We start from the raw sequence: 16,879 nt of genomic DNA, 5'->3' as shown, positions 1-16,879 counted from the left end.
CACCACGTGTGTGAGTGGCCAGCTCTTCCCTGCTCTGCCCCGGACACGCCCAGCGCTTCCTTGGCCTGGGGTGGGGAGGTTTGGGGGAGCCTCCCTTCCCTGCCCTCCCTCTGCCCTCCCCGCCCCTCCCCGCCCTCCCCGCGGGCCGCCACCCCTCCCCACGGAGGGCACCGGCCTGGGAGCGCTCGCCGGGCTGCCTGCTACCAAACTGGCAGCTATTTGCGTGCTCAGAGGTGGGGGGCCCTGGACAGGAAGCTGGCTGAGCCCCAAGACCTCGGGGGCCATGGGCGGGGAGCCGATGGCCGGCCTGGGGGCCCTGCGGCGTCGCAAGTGGCTTCTGGAGCAGGAGAAGCTGCTGGCGGGCTGGGCGCTGGCGCTGGCCGCGCTGGGAGTGGCGCTCATGGTGCTGCACGCAGAGATGCTGTGGTTCGGGGGCTGCCTGGTGAGTGGGGGGCAGGGGCTGGGGGGGTCGCACCCCGGGGCTCAGGGAGGAGGCTGGGGTGTGGACCCCTGAGTCTGAGGGAAGAGGCTGAGGTCTGAACCCTGGGTCTGAGGGAGGAGGCTGACTTCTGAACCCCGGGGTCTGAGGGAGGAGGCTGTGCTTGGACCCCTGTGTCTGAGGGAGGAGGCTGTTGTCTGGATCCCTGGGTCTGAGGGAGGAGGCTGTGCTTGGACCCCTCGGTCTGACGGAAGAGGCTGTTGTCTGGACCCCTGGGTCTGAGGGAGGAGGCTGAGTTCTGAACCCCGGGGTCTGAGGGAGGAGGCTGTGCTTGGATCCCTGGGTCTGACGGAAGAGGCTGTTGTCTGGACCCCTGGGTCTGAGGGAGGAGGCTGTTGTCTGGACCCCTGTGTCTGAGGGAAGAGGCTGTGCTTGGACCCCTCGGTCTGACGGAAGAGGCCGTTGTCTGGACCCCTGTGTCTGAGGGAAGAGGCTGTGCTTGGACCTCTGTGTCTGAGGGAGGAGGCTGAGGTCTGAATCTCTGTGTCTGAGGGAAGAGGCTGTGCTTGGACCCCTGTGTCTGAGGGAGGAGGCTGTTGTCTGGATCCCTGGGTCTGAGGGAGAAGGGCTGGGGTCTGCACCCCTGGGTCTGAGGGAGGAGGCTGTGCTGTGCTTGGACCCCTGTGTCTGAGGGAGGAGGCTGGGCCTGGCCCTGGCATGGTAGTGGCGGCAGCAGGAGTTTGGGGCCGTGCTGCACCTGTGCGTCGGCTGGCTGCGCCGTGGCGGGTGTGGCAGAGCCGAGGGGGGAGAACCGTTGTATTCAAAGAGGGTGAGAGATGGGGGGACCTGGTGCCCCTCACTTCCTCCCCGTGGAGCCTCAGTTTCCCCTGGAGTGCAGCTGTGGTGTCTGGGTCTCAGGGGCGGGGGGGGGGAGGCCCGGGCTCCGAGGTGGATGGCAGAGGCTGGAGGGGGGGGTGGGAGATGGCCGACTTGGAGGCCAGTGGGGTGGGTGGGGCAGGGACAGGTCCCCGCAGGCCTCTGGAACATTCCAGCCCCTGGTAAGGACAGTGAGGGAGGAGGGTGAAGGACTTGGGGTCCCCTGGGTGGTTTGAGGGGGAACAGGGGAGGGAGGGGCTTGTAGGCCTGGAGGGGGGATGGGCAAGGGCCCCCGCCGTGGGGCGCGGGGGTCAGCGCAGGGCAGCGGGCGGGCTGGCACGGGGGCGGGGCCGCGGGGCCGCGTGGCGCTGCCAACAGGAAGCGTGGCCGGGGCGGCCCGCCGCTCCCATGCCCGCCCCCCTCCGGCCCCCTCCCTCTGCCGGCTTGTGAAGGGGGGGAGCTATGGTCATTCTCTCGGAGCCTCAGTTTCCCCAGTGGTAAGACGGGGTTCTCAGTGCGGTGGCTCCTCCCTCTTCTAGAACAAAAGTTTCTGTGGTTAGTTTTTGTAGTCCCGGGGATTGAACCCAGGGCCTCCCTGCTTGAGGCCCCTCCTCCCTCCCCCTCCCCGGTCAGCTATGCCCACACCCCTCTCTATCTGAACAACCCCCTTCCAGGTGGAGGAGGGGGAGGGGGAGGGGAAGGGAAACCCTGGGGAGTGGAAGAGAGCGAAGTGAGGCTGGGGGAGGGGGAGGGGACAGACACCAGCACCATTGAGGAAATTCACCAGTGGAAGAAACACACACAGAGACAGAAAGGCCCACGTGAGAGCCTCCCAGCCGGGCTCCGGGGTTCACGCCTGTAATCCCGGCCCTGAGAAGCCAGGATTACAGTCACTGAACTCCAGGCCAGCCAAGGGCTGTGCAGAGAGCTCACAAGGCAGAGCCTGGACTCTACTGCCAGAGCCTGTGTGAGAGACAGACAGACAGACAGAGACAGAGACAGAGACAGAGACAGAGAGGTCAGTTGGCAAGGGGCAAGGAGAGGGAAGGGAGGGGGGAGAGAAGGAGAGGAGGGGGCGAGAGGAGAGGAGGGAGAAGAGCAAGGGGGTGTCCCCTAGATGCGCATTGCATTATGGGTAGAAGGCCATGGAGGTGGGGTAGGAACTGAGGCGGGAGAGGGAAGCGGGAATGGGGAGCCCTTGAAGGGTGCAGGGGTGGGGGAGGGCAGGGGACAAGGGTGCCATTGTTCGGGGAGGGGTGGGGGCAGCCCCCCGGGGCAGGAAATTGCCCTCGCCACCCCCCCTTTCCCCAACTCTGGGGCACAGCCCTGACTGGGGCGCAGCAGGGAAGCCGGCCTTTGGTCCCAGGAGAAGCAGGTGCATGGGGGGGGAGCAGACGCCGCCCCTCCTGTCTCTGACAACTTCCTCCCCCAAAACAGGGGCCCCCCCGCAGCCCATCTCAGGGGACTCAGCAGTCCCAGGGCCCTCAAAACCCTCCCTCCCAAATTCTACCTTCCTGCAAGGTAGTGCTACACAAAGAGAGGAAAAAGAAAACTTCTGGTAGTTTCTGGAGGCCCCATGCTTCCGGCCAGATCTGGGCTTCCAGCCCAGAGAGGGTGCAGGAGAAAACAAGGCGGGGGGGGGGGGACGGGAAGTCCCCCCTTCTCAGAAATAGGCCTGAGATCTCGGGGATCCAGTCCTCAAGATAGAGATGGTGTCATTCATTTGTTCTTGGGGAGTTTGATGGAAGTTTCTAGACAGTTCTGGAATAGGGGCAGGGACGGGGGGTGATTTCGGGGGCAGAGAAACTGCTGGATGGTCAGGCAAGGGGGTGGGGTGCTTTTTAGAGGTCAGGTGACTTTTTCTAGCCATCCCGACACCCACCTAACTGAGGGTGGGGGAGGGGAGGAAGGAGGGATGTGAGTTTCAAAGGTCCCCCTGCAAGGAGCGGGTGGGTGGTGTGGGCCTGGGGCTGTCCAGTGGGGATGCAGAGATCAGGCAGCGTGGGGGGGGTGGCTTGAGGCTAGACGGGAGGTGGGACTGGCTGAGCGTGCTCTCCTCCACAGTGGGCTTTCTACCTGCTCCTGGTTAAGTGGCTCATCAGCCTGTCCACTGCGCTGCTACTCGGCCTCATCGTGGCCTTCCACGCCAGGGAGGTCCAGGTAGGAGCCACCCCACCCACAGCCCACGCCCCGCGTGACACCAGGAGGGGGCCCCACATCCCCCCCGCCCCGCCGGACACCCAGATACCCAGACAGGCAAACAGACACACAAACACACAGAGCCAGCCACCGTGGCTCATGCCTGTCATCCTAGCTACTCAGGAGGCTGAGATCTGAGGATGGCGGTTCAAAGCCAGCCCCGGCAGGAAAGTCCATGAAACTTTTATCTCTAATAAACCACCAGAAAACCGGAAGTGGCGCTGTGGCTCAAGCGGTAGAGCGCTAGCCTTGAGCTGAAGAGCTGAGGGACAGCGCCCAGACCCAAGTTCAAGCCCCACGACCAACCAAAAAAAGAAAGAAAACAAAAAACAGACAGGCACACAGACACTCAGACAGATGGACACACTGACAGACAGGCAGACTGACAGACACACAGGTTGACAGACACCCAGTGGCACAGACTGACAGACACACAGGACACTCAGACACGTGGACACACCGATAGCCATACAGACTGACAGACACAGACAGAGATGCAGACACACAGACGCACACAGATTGAGAGAAACACAGAGACCTAGACAGATAGACACACAGACAGACTGACAGATGGACAGACACACAAGACACTCCGACAGGTAGATACACCGACAGCCATACAGCCTGACAGACACAGACAGACCAACGCAGTGACACACAGAGACAGACAGATGGACAGGCAGACAGACACAGTTCCCCTCCCCAGGACAGCGGGGCCGGCTGGGCTTGGGCACATAGTAGTTGCTGCATTCATGTTCACGTCTGTTTGTGCCAGGCACGTTCTGGGCTGGGCAGAAAGGCAGGGAGTGTGGGGCAGGGGGGTGTGGGGCAGGGGGTGTGGGGCAGGGGGGCGGGGGGCGTGGGGCAGGGGGCGTGGGGCAGGGGGGCAGGGGGGTGTGGGGCAGGGGGGCGTGGGGCAGGGGGGCGTGGGGCAGGGGGGCGTGGGGCCGAGGGCATGGGGCAGGGGGATGGGGGGCAGGGGGATGGGGGGCAGGGGGTGTGGGGCAGGGGTGTGGGGCAGGGGGTGTGGGGCAGGGGGTGTGGGGGGTAGGGGGCGTGGGGCAGGGGTGTGGGGGGCAGGGGGGCAGGGGGTGTGGGGTGTGGGGCAGGGGGGTGTGGGGCAGGAGGGCAGGGGGTGTGGGGCAGGGGGTGTGGGGCCGGGGGTGTGGGGCAGGGGGTGTGGGGCAGGAGGGCAGGGGGTGTGGGGCAGGGGGTGTGGGGCAGGAGGGCAGGGAGTGTGGGGCAGGGGGTGTGGGGCAGGGGGTGTGGGGCAGGAGGGCAGAGGGTGTGGGGCAGGGGGTGTGGGGCCGGGGGTGTGGGGCAGGGGGTGTGGGGCAGGAGGGCAGGGGGTGTGGGGCAGGAGGGCAGGGGGTGTGGGGCAGGAGGGCAGGGGGTGTGGGGCAGGGGGGTGTGGGGCAGGGGGTGTGGGGCAGGAGGGCAGGGGGTGTGGGGCAGGAGGGCAGGGGGTGTGGGGCAGGAGGGCAGGGGGTGTGGGGCAGGAGGGCAGGGGGTGTGGGGCAGGAGGGCAGGGGGTGTGGGGCAGGGGGGTGTGGGGTAGGGGGTGTGGGGCAGGAGGGCAGGGGGTGTGGGGCAGGGGGTGTGGGGCAGGGGGTGTGGGGCAGGAGGGCAGGGGGTGTGGGGCAGGGGGGTGTGGGGCAGGGGGTGTGGGGCAGGGGGTGTGGGGCAGGGGGGTGTGGGGCAGGGGGGTGTGGGGTAGGGGGTGTGGGGTAGGGGGTGTGGGGCAGGAGGGCAGGGGGTGTGGGGCAGGGGGGTGTGGGGCAGGGGGTGTGGGGCAGGGGGTGTGGGGCAGGGGGGTGTGGGGCAGGGGGGTGTGGGGCAGGGGGTGTGGGGCAGGGGGTGTGGGGCAGGGGGTGTGGGGCAGGGGTGTGGGGAGGAGGCTGGCAGGCTGGGGGTGCCCCTGCTCCTTCCTCAGTCCCCCCCCCCCCGCATGCTATCTCTCCCTCTTGCAGGCTGGGTGGACGCCCCGTGTTATCTGGGGGTGCAGGCCGGGCACGCCCCTGACCCCCCCACCCTTTCCCCCCGTCTGCAGCTGTTCATGACGGACAACGGGCTGCGGGACTGGCGCGTGGCGCTGACCCGCCGCCAGGCGCTGCAGGTGGCGCTGGAGCTGGCGGTGTGCGGGCTGCACCCGGTGCCGGCGCGGGGCGCGGCGTGCGGGCCGGGGCTGGGCGCGCGGCCCGGCTTCCTGGGCCAGGCCGAGGCGCTGCTGTCGCTGGCCATGCTGCTGCGCCTCTACCTGGTGCCCCGCGCGCTGCTGCTGCGCAGCGGCGTCCTGCTCAACGCCTCCTACCGCAGCATCGGCGCGCTCAACCAGGTCCGCTTCCGACACTGGTTCGTGGCCAAGCTGTACATGAACACGCACCCCGGCCGCCTGCTGCTCGGCCTCACGCTCGGCCTGTGGCTCACCACCGCCTGGGTGCTGTCCGTGGCCGAGAGGTGAGGGCGCTGCCGGGGGAGGGAGCGGAGGCCGGGGCAGGGAGGCTTCCCGGTGGAGGCTCACATTTCCCATCCTCTCTCATCCGGCCCCCGGGGCTGGCAGGTTGGACGCCCGCCCTCATCCTGGGAGGAACCAGCCCGTCAGCTCCCGCCTTTAGTCTCTGCACCCCCAGGAAGCCCCACCCCGCCTGGGGGCCTCAGAGGCAGGATCGCAAGCATCTGCTCCTCCTGGAGTGGCCTCCCCAACCTTGACTTGAGGATTGGGGCTGGAGGGGGTCTCCCCTCCCCGGGCAGGGAGGGAGGGGGGAAGAGGAGCTAGCCCAGGCACACTGAGGCCCTGGGTTCAAATCTCAGCACTGTCTGATTTGGATCCATGCTTGCTGGGGGTAGGGGGGGAGATGGGATGGACTTAGATTCCTGGGAGGGGGAGGGACAGAGACAGAGACAGACAGACAGACAGAGCTTCTGACTCTGCTCTGTGAGCCTCTGCCCAGGCTGGCCTCCAACTGTGATCCTCCAGATCTCAGCCTCCTCATAGCTTAGATTACAGCAGGAGCGTCCCTACCTCATTCCCTCCCCGCCCCCCCCCCCAACCTAACTAGGAGCCTTTCTGGAAGTTCTCCTGTCTGCTCCAGGGAGATTTCCCCCCTCATAGGTGGTACCCTCTTTAGCCTCCCTCTGCCCCGCCCCAGGGTCTGTCCCACCAAACTCAACCACAGAACCAGACAGGCTTTGGAATCAGAGCCAGGTTCGAATCCCACGGGGACGTGGCTGGCTGGGCACCCCTCCGGGGCCACCCACGCTCAGACGGAGGAGGCAGCTGGGAGGGGAGAGGAGAAAGGAACAGGGTGACACCCAGGATGGGGTCCCAGAACTCACCTCTCCCTGCCCGTAGGCAGGCTGTGAACGCCACCGGCCACCTCACGGACACGCTGTGGCTCATCCCCATCACGTTCCTGACCATCGGTTACGGTGATGTGGTGCCGGGCACCATGTGGGGCAAGATCGTCTGCCTCTGCACTGGCATCATGGTGAGTCCCGCTCCTCAGAGAGACCCCATCCACAGGGCAAGGTCTGAGCTCACCAGAACCTCACTTATTCCCTCCTCAGAACCCACCTACTCCAAGCCTCCACATTCCTTTTTTCTTCTTCTTCTTCTTTTTGTCAGTCACGTGGCTTGAACTCTGGGCCTGGGCGCTGTCCCTCAGCTCTTCAGCTCAAGGCTAGCGCTCTACCACTTGAGCCACAGCGCCACTTCTGGCTTTTTCTGCTTATGTGGTGCTGAGGAATCAAACCCAGGGCCTCATGCATGTGAGGCAAGCGCTCTACCACTGAGCCACCTTCCCAGCCCCACATCCCTATTTTTCCCCCTTTTTTCTGACTTGCATGGAATTGAACCTAGAGGCTCCCTCTTGCTGATCAACTATGCTATCATCTGAGCCACGCCTCCAGCCACTTTTGGGGTTGATTTTGAAGCCTGTGTTAACTTTGAACCGTGATTCTCAGTTCTCAGCCTCCTGAGTGGCCGGGATTACGGGCATGAAGCAAATGATTTCTGCGCTGCCTCTCTGACAGTCTCTGGTTCTGTCCACTGGGGGGAGCCGGTAGCTCCCCCCCCCAGCCCCCCAGCCCCCCAATCCACCCTTCCTGCTCTGTTCCCACAGGGGGTGTGCTGCACCGCCCTGCTGGTAGCCGTGGTAGCCCGAAAGTTGGAGTTCAACAAGGCCGAGAAGCATGTGCACAACTTCATGATGGACATTCACTACACCAAAGAGGTGAGCGCCGCCCAGCCTCCTCTTTGGGCCTCAGCCTGTAGTCCCTGCTATTGGAGAGTGGAGGGGGAGGAAGGAGGCTCCTGAACCAAGGCAGACCCGATCTGAAAAAATAGGCTGGGGAAATGCGTGGCTCAAGTGGTAGTGCCGGGGAGGCCCTGAGTTCAAATCCCAGCTTTGTCTAATGATCATTATAGTAGTAGTAATAACAGTAACAGGAGCCAGGATCCCCGGGCTCCGCCTGCCCCTGCCCTCCCCCCGCAGTCCCCTCCCCCAGCCCATTCCCACCCCCGTGCCCCCTCCCCCAGATGAGGGAGTCGGCGGCCCGGCTGCTGCAGGAGGCGTGGATGTATTACAAACACACGCGCAGGAAGGACTCGCGTGCAGCCCACAGGCACCAGCGCCGGCTGCTGGCCGCCATCCACACGTGAGGGCCCCAGGGTGCCGGGCGCGGGGTGGGGGACGCGTGGGGGATGCATGGGGACATGACCACAGCCCCCCCATCCCCAGGTTCCGCCAGGTACGGCTGAAACACCGCAAACTGCGGGAGCAAGTCAACTCCATGGTGGACATCTCCAAGGTACGGGAGCGCCCGCCGGCTGGCAGGGAACGCTAGGAAACGTGCCGCATGAGCCTTTAGAGCTGGGGGAGGAGGGAAGCATTGTGCTGGGCATCATGGTACACGCCTGTAATCCCAGCCACATGGGAGGCTGAGATCTGAGGATCCTGGTTTGAGGCCAGGCCAGTCCTGGAGCTTGAACGCAGGGCCTGTCCCTGAGCTTCTTTTGCTCAAGGAAACTCTACCACTTGAGCCACAGCGCCACTCCTGGCTTTTTCCGTGTATGTGGTACTGAGGAATCGAACCCAGGGCTTCCTGCATGCTAGGCAAGCACTCTACCACTGAGCCACCTTCCCAGCCCCTATGAGACTCTGATCTCCAGTGAACTAGCAAAAAAGCTAGAAGTGGAGCTGTGGCTCAAAGTGGTAGAGCAGCAGCCTTGAGTGGCAAAACTCAGGAACAACATCCAGACCTCGAGTTCAAGCCCCAAGACTGGCACCAAACAAAACAAGCCCCCAAAACAAACAAAAAAGATGGTAGAAAGAACTCCAAACTTTAGTAGCAAACTCCCCTGTTTTCTTGTTCGTTTCCATTTCCTGGAGTTCACTTTGATACATATTATTTTACGTGACCCACAGCAAGTTATCTTTATTGCTTACCTGCGGGAGGATCTAGAATTCCTTCAGACTCTTTTATGTATTTATTCTTTTGGTCCGAGACTGCAGGCGCTCATTGGCTGGCGCTCTACCAGCTGAGCCACGCCCCCAGCCCGAAGCAAATAAAACCCAACCGAAGGTACAAAGCAAACTCAAACCTCCATGGCAAAACCAATCCCGTTCAACCGAGCCAGGCTGGCACAAAGAAGACGGGTTCCTTGGTTGCCAAAAACTCCATCTCTGCAGCAGCTGTGAAGGCCGTGACCAGGGCCTGTCTGGGCCGAGCTGGGTCTTGGCCAGTGACGGAGATGTCACACCCTTGGCCTGCCTGGTCCAACCTTTCCTTTCCCCAATGGGACTTTGCTTTCTCTCATTCGTGCGTGACGATTCAAACAGCGGCCTTGGGTCCCAATGCCAGGATGACAGCCACAGGTCCCCACACTGATAGGAAAAACATCCGGCCAAGTGGCTGAGAATCAGGTGGCATGGTGGTATAGTAGCATATGCCTGTAATCCTGGCACTTGGGATTGATTACAGCAAAATCCCATCTCAAGAAAGGAATCAGAAGCCGGGTGGCTCACATCTGTCATCCTAGCTACTCAGGAGGCTGAGATCTGAGGATTGAGGTTCAAAGTCAGCCCGGGCAGGAAACTCTATGAGACTCTTATCTCCAATAAACCACCAGAAAACCGGAAGTGGCGCTGTGGCTCAAGTGGTAGAGCGCTAGCCTTGAGCTGAAGAGCTGAGGGACAGCACCCAGGCCCAGAGTTCAAGCCCCACAACCGCAAAAAAAAAAAAAAAAAAAAGGAACCAAGGAAGGTGACTGCTCCTGCCCCCCCACGGCCCCCCTGACGCCCCCCCAACCCGTGTCTCTGCCCAGATGCACATGATCCTGTGTGACCTCCAGCTGGGGCTCAGCAGCTCACAGCAGGCTCTGGAGAAGCGGATGGACGTGCTGGCCGGGAAGCTGGACGCCCTGACCGAGCTGCTCTCCACTGCCCTGAGAACCCAGCAGCCCCCAGAACCCAGCCAGGAGGCCCTATAGCTGGTGAGGAGGAGGCTGCCCGAGGAAATGGGGTCTCCCTTCCCCAAGGCCTGGGCCCTAAAGACAAAGGCCACCTCTTCTGACAGTTGTCAGTTGAGCCAGGAGAGAGGGGAGGATATACCACACCGGGGCTGCCAGGCTCCAGCCCTCAGCACTGTGTCCCTCTGGTCTGCTTCTCTCTCCACGCAGCCCAAGGCTGGGTGCTGATGTCCCCCTGTGCCTGGCACAGCCCCCCCCTCCCATGTTCCTAGTGCCCCTGCTCACTCTGGTACTGCCTCCTCCCCAGGGACCCCCATCTCTACGTGTCCAGGATCCGGGCTCCAGTTTCTGGGGGTGAAGAGCGCCCTTCCAGTACCTCCTGACCAGCCCCAGGGATGAGGTGCCCCTAGGTGCAAAGACCCTTGGGGGACCAGCTGCAAAGGAGGGGGGACCGGCCAAAGTGGGGGGCAATAGCCACAAGGTCACCACGACCGCCCCCCAACACCCTCTTCTCAAACCTCACTGTGCTGCTACTGATGACCCTGCCTCCAGGTAGAAGTGGAGGCGCTGGGGGGTCGGGGTGGACTCCCAGGAGTCCCGGTCACCCTGGATCGGCAAACTGGACAGAGCCTGGCCGGCGCCCCCTGGTGGTCATCCCGGAGGACGCCGCGCGTCCACAGCCGCTTTCTACTTTGTTAATAAACGTTCCACACGGCCCCGGTGTGCGCTTTCTTCTCTTTTTCATACCAGTCCTGGGGCTTGAACTCGGGACCTGGGCATTGTCCCTGAGTTCTTTTGCTCAACTCTGGCGCTCTGCCCCCTTGAGCCTCAGCTCCGCTTCTGGCTTTTTCCTTGGTTCATTAGAGGGAAGAGTCGCATGGGCTTTCTCGCCTAGCTGCCTTTGAACCACGATCCTCAGATCTCAGCCTCCTGAGTAGCTAGGATGACAGGCGTGAGCCACCATGGGCACCCGGCTCAAGAGACCTTCTGCCCTTTCCCCCCATTGTAGTCCCCAGCAACCCCATTTCCAGGCCTTGAATTCAGACCCAGTGGGGACAAAGCCTTGCTGTGTGACTGGAGCCAGTGGCCGTACCTCTTTGAAATGGCAGCACAAAGCATCTGCTGGCCTTGGAGAGGAAAAGAATGGGGTCACAGATGCCAGGCTCTGCGCTTCCTGCCTGTAGTCCCCCCCCACACACACACACAGAAACTGAGGTTTGAAGAGCAGTAAGGCCTGACCCAAGCCCCCCCCATCCCTGCCCTGCCCAAGGTGAGTCACAGACCAGTGGCCTTGGGCCTCGAACCCCCTGCCTGCCTTCCCACAGGGGCTGTGTTCCTGGAGGGGCTGAGTCACCTGCCCCTGCCCGGCTATCTTAGGATTTGACTCAAAGGCCTCAGCCAACCTCAGCTCCAAGAGCTAAATCCAGCCTTGGCCAGCCTCTGCCACCACAGCCCTTCCTCTGGACAGTAGCCCAGGAAAGAATCACTCCCCTGCCCACCCCATCCCCCCCCCCCCACACACCCCCCACAGAGGCCACAGCCCCTGCTTGAACTCCCAGAAAGTAGAGATGGGGAGATCGGGGGTTGAAGTCAACTCAGACAAAGTTACTCGAGACCCTATCTCAAAAACAAACACAAGTCAGACACTGGTGGCTCCCGCCTGTAATCTTAGCTACTCAGGAAGCTGAGATCTGAGAATTGTGGTTCGAGAAGCCAGCCTGGGCAGGAAAGTCTATGAGACTCATCTCTAATGAACCACCAGAAAACTGGAAGTGGCATTGTGGCTCCAAGTGGTACAGTGCTAAAAAGAGCTCAGAGACAGTGCCCAGGGCCTCAAGTTCAAGCCCCACAGCTGGAAACAAGAATAAAATAAAAGGTCTGGGGACCTGGCCAGTAGTTCAAGTGGCAGGGTGTTTGGCTGGCCCGTGCACCTTCACCTGTCCCCGCCACCAATCAAGTTTCTTGGGTCAGGAATGATGCTCCATCTTCATATAAATGATCTCACAAAAGGAGGGGGAAAAATGGGCACTGAGGATCCTATTTTACAGCTGAGGAAACTGAGTGCCGGGAATGGGAGTAAGGCCCCCCACCCAAAGCCGTACCAAAGAGGTAGAAGAAAACTGAGCAGAGTAGTTCATGCCTGTAATCCCAGCACTCAGGAAGCTGAGGTAGGAACAAGGTAAAGTCAAGGTCAGCCTGGGCTACATAAGAAGACAAGGAAGTCCCTCCGCCCAGCTAACTACCGCATTGTCATTTTTGGTCACTATGGCTTCGTTTTGGTTGGATGGCTTGACAGAGTCTCCCTACGTAGCCTCACCTAGCCTTGGATTCCGGTCCTCCTGTCTCAGCCTCCGGGGTGTTAGGATTTATAGAAGTGCTCAAGGCCAAAGGCCCGGCAGACATCAGGCGTCCGTGAATGTCACTACATGGACATGTTGACTATCTGGGGTGGCCCCACATTCCAGAACCTTCTCTGCTGGTTTCAGCTGGTCAGGATGAGTTAGAGGAGGCACAGTGTTCTGGAATATTCTGGGCTTGCTGGAGGCCCGGTGCCAGGCACCGGCTGCAGATAGATGAGTCACGGCTGTCAGTTCCTTCTCCTATTTCTGGGTCTCCCTCACGCCCACGACAGGCGTGGGAGGCCTGGGGGGCTCACACAGGGTGGATTCGGCCCTCCAGGGCGGCAGGGCGGGGCCTGGCCTCTGTTTCTCCTTGTTCCCTTCCAAGGACCTCAGGCGGGGGGCCCCTTCCCACCCCAGACCCCTGTGCCAGGGACCAGCAACTCGCTACAAGGCTTAGCTGGCTCTGTGGATTCGTGTGTGTGTGTGTGTGTGTGTGTGTGTGTGTGTGTGTGTGTGTGTGTGTGCGCGCGTGCGCACATGTATTTATCTTTTTAGTTTGTTTGACCTTGGAGATTTCCCTGCCTTCTGCCTCCTGAGTCCTGGGACTACAGGCATGAGCTACCATTCTCTCTCTCTCTCTCTCTCTCTCTCTCTCTCTCTCTCTCTCTCTCCTCTGTCGGTCGTGGGGCTTGAACTCTGGGCCTGGGTGCTGTCCCTCAGCTCTTCAGCTCCAGGCAAGCGCTCTACCACTTGAGCCACAGCACCACTCCCAGTTTTCTGGTGGTTTACTGGAGATAAGAGTCTCACGGACTTTCCTGCCCAGGCTGGCTTTGAACCGTGATCCTCAGATCTCAGCCTCCTGAGTAGCTAGGATGACAGGCGTGAGCCACTGGCACCTGGCTTTTTCCTTTTTTTTTTTTTTTTAACTCAAGGCTAGTGTTCTACAAATGAGCCAGGGCTCCATTTTGGGCTTTTCTGCTGGTGCATTGGAGATGAGAGTCTCCTGGCCTTCCCTTCCCTGGGCTGACTTTGAATCATGATTCTCAGATCTGAGCCTCCTGCGTAGCTGGGATCATCCCGGGCTGTGAGGGTCCCCTCCCCTCCCCGCCTTGCTTGTCTCCCAGGGGACCTGCTGTGGTTCTGCAATTGCACACCTGTGGGCACAGCCCAGCCCGGCTGATTAGCATAGGCCCCGCCCACTCACGCCAGCACTTATTTTCTTGTGGCAGTAACACTCCTGCCCATGTTTAGCAGCCTTCAGCCTCGTGTTATTAACTCCAGCCGCAGAGATGAGAGCCTCCCCCCCCCTCCTCCTCCTTTCTCGGCCCCTCCCCACCGGTCTATCAGCTTTCCATCTTCCCAGGCCCATGGGGTCCCAGCAGGCCCAGCTGCAGCCTGTGCCCCCTCCTGCCAGGCAGGTTCACATTCACCACTTTTGTGTGCAAGGCCTGCTTCCAAAACATTAACATCGGTCTGGGAAGGTGGCTCAGTGGTAGAGTGCTTGCCTAGCATGCATCAAGCCCTGGGTTCAATTCCCCAGTACCACATACACAGAAAAAGCCAGAAGTGGTGCTGTGCTCAAGTGGTAGAGCGCTAGCCTTAAGCAAAAAGAAGCTCAGGGAGAGTGCCCAGACCCTGAGTTCAAGTCCCAGGACTGGCAAAAAACAACAACAACAACGTTAACATCTTTTTTTGCCTTTTTGCAAGTGTGGTGTGCGATTCTGGGTTTGAACGCAGGGCCTTGCATTTACTAGGCAGGTGCTCTAGCCCTTGAGCCACATCCTTGGTCCTTTTTTTTTTTTTGGCTTCACTTTTTAGAAGTGTACTCTTTTGATTTGCCCTGGCTGGCTGGCTGGGTAGCTGGGATTACAGGTGTGCACCACTGGGCCTAGCTGAATACATTTTCTTTCTCTCTTTCATGTGTGTGTGTGTGTGTGTGTGTGTGTACCAGTACTAGGGCTTTGTAGCCCAGGATAGCCTGAACTTGGCCTCCTCCTGCCTCTACCTCCTGAGTGCTGGGATTATAGGCACATGCTACCATGCCTGGCTATTTCCTTGTGTGGGTTTGTTGTTGTTTTTTTTTTTTTAGGAAAATAAATATATTACTTATCTCTGCTGTATAATGTGGTGTTTGAACTGGCCCTGGAAAGTTAGTACATGGATCTCAGCCGGCATCTTAAATTCTCTAGAAAAATAACTCGTGTGTGTGATGGAAGCATTTGGGAGGCTGAGGTAGGAGGATAGGGAGTTGGAGGCCAGCCTGGCTACACAATCTGTGTGTGTGTGTGTGTGTGTGTGTGTGTGTGTGAGAGAGAGAGAGAGAGAGAGAGAGAGAGAGAGAGAGAGAGAGAGAGACAGAGACAGAGACAGAGACAGAGACAGAGAAAGAGAGAGAGAGAGTGAGGGAATATATTTTGGAGGACAGGGTCTCCCTATGTTTTCCAGTCTGGCCTCAAACTCGTGAGCCCAGCCTCCTCAGTGACCGGGACTACAGGTGAGCCCCACCGGACCCAGGGCAGCCGGAAGGGCTGGAGCAGGACAGTGGGAGGACAGGGACAAGATTCTTTAGGGACAAACATGGAGACAGGTGGGGTGGCAGCGGCTCACACCTGTAATCATAGCTACCCAGGAGGCTGAGATCTGAGGATCAAGGTTCAAAGCCAGCCCGGGCAGGAAAGTCCGTGAGACTCTTATCTCCAATTAACCACCAGAAAACTGGAAGAGGCGCTGTGGCTCAAGTGGTAGAGCGCTCGCCTTGAGCTGAAGAGCTGAGGGACAGCGCCCAGGCCCAGAGTTCAAGCTGCATGACCACCACCACCAACAACAACAACAAAACACAAAAACTTACAGATTTATAGGCCAGGGAAAGAGGTGAAATTTCAACTTTGAGTCACCAGGGCTGTGAGGACCGATGTGAGCTCATGTTTACATTGTAAAGATTTCCCTCCGGAACAATCAGAAGTTTATACTGTTTGCCCGCAGGGGTAAAAGTTATAAATTAATATGAGTCAGGGCTGGAAGATTCAAGAATGTGTAACATTTAAGTCAGGCACGGGTGTGGTGGCTCACGCCTCTAATCCCAGCTATGCAGGAGGCTGAGATTGGAGGACTGAAACCAGCTGAGGCAGGAAAGTCCAGAGACTCTTAGCTCCAATTGAACAGCAAAAAGCCGGAAGTACAGCTGTGCCTCAGCTGGTCGAGCACCAGCCTTGAGCACAAAAGCTAAGGGATAGTGCCCAGGCCCTGAGTTCAAACTCCAGGATTCGAGAGCATGTGCACACACACACACACACACACACACACACACACACACACACGAAAACCAAGATAAAAGGTGTCAAAGAAGGTGGCCAGAGAGGAGACATTTGAGCAGAAGCCTGAGAGATGGTGAAAAAGGGCGCCCCTGACAGACCTGGGGTAGGTGCAGGCCTGCGCATCCGCCCACACCCTAACCGGTGCCAGCGCCTGCGTCTGTGCCTGCGCCCAGCCTGCACCTGCGTCCTCCAGAGTTAAACAAACAACAAGCTGAGTTTCATTTTCTCCCACTGCCTGTTGCAACTGCTTCTATCACCGGATTTGAGGTGGGGGTTCCCCACACCCTGAACAACAGTCACCTCTGCAGCCCACACCATCTGCCAGGCCTCTCGTTCCACTCCGTCTTCGCCCTGGCTACCTGGAGAAAGCACAGGGCCCACAGATGGAGGGAACCTCTGCCCAGAACCTTCTCTGCATCCCCACTTCAGTTGCCAGCCCCCGGCCCGGGCAGGTCCAGCAGTGCTGACTGAGCCAGGGGAACGTTCTTCCCACCACACACCCTGCACCGCTACCTCCTGTCTATGTGCCAGTGGCGTGAGAACATCGAAATCTATTCTGACTAAAGCCAGGTGCTGGTGGCTCACGCCTGTCATCCTTGCTGCTCAGGAGGCTGAGAGCTGAGGATCACAGTTCGAGGCCAGACCAAGCAGGAAAGTCCATGAGAGACTCTGATCTCCAATGAACTAGCAAAAATCGGGTAGGGAGGGGAGCTGTGGCTCAAGTGGTAGAGTGAAAAAGATCAGAAACAGTGTTCAGACCCTGAGTTCAAGCCCAGGATGGCATACACACATATACCAAAAAAAAAAAATTCTTGTAGCAATTTAATTAATTAATTAACTTATTTTTCTGGTTTTGGGGCTTGCACTCAGAGCCTGGGGGCTATTCCTGAGCTCTTTTGCTCAAGCTACCACTCTACCACTGTGAGCCACAGCTTCACTTACAGTTTTTGAGTAATTAATTGGAGGTAAGAGTCTCACAGAGACTATTCCACCCAGGCTGGGTTTTGTTTGTTTGTCGGTCATGGGGCCTGAACTCTGGGCCTGGGCGCTGTCCCTCAGCCCTTCAGCTCAAGGCAAGCGTTCTACCACTTGAGCCTCAGTGCCACTTCCAGTTTTCTGGTGGTTCATTGGAGATAAGAGTCTCACAGAGACTTTTCTGCTGGGGCTGGCTTTGAACCATGATCCTCAGATCTCAGCCTCTTGAGTAGCTACAATGACAGGCATGAGCCACCAGCGCCCA

At 59.8% G+C, this 16,879-nt stretch overlaps 1 protein-coding gene across 1 annotated transcript; it reads left to right on the top strand.

The window, feature by feature from the left end:
- LOC138811800 (intermediate conductance calcium-activated potassium channel protein 4-like) lies at positions 1 to 10,699 on the top strand. Its single transcript, XM_069999649.1, has 9 exons — positions 1 to 442; positions 3,380 to 3,475; positions 5,565 to 5,971; positions 6,867 to 7,002; positions 7,636 to 7,746; positions 8,052 to 8,170; positions 8,254 to 8,323; positions 9,840 to 10,007; positions 10,291 to 10,699. The coding sequence occupies exons 1-8, from the start codon at positions 284 to 286 to the stop codon at positions 10,002 to 10,004; spliced, it is 1,263 nt and encodes a 420-aa protein (XP_069855750.1). The 5' UTR covers positions 1 to 283; the 3' UTR covers positions 10,005 to 10,007; positions 10,291 to 10,699.
- The last annotated feature ends 6,180 nt before the right edge of the window (positions 10,700 to 16,879 follow it).

Source organism: Dipodomys merriami, unplaced genomic scaffold (assembly GCF_024711535.1).
Source record: "Dipodomys merriami isolate MVZ:Mamm:240054 unplaced genomic scaffold, mDipMer1.0.p SCAF_106, whole genome shotgun sequence".
Classification (NCBI taxonomy): domain Eukaryota; kingdom Metazoa; phylum Chordata; class Mammalia; order Rodentia; family Heteromyidae; genus Dipodomys; species Dipodomys merriami.
This window is presented reverse-complemented; position numbering and strand designations above follow the sequence as displayed.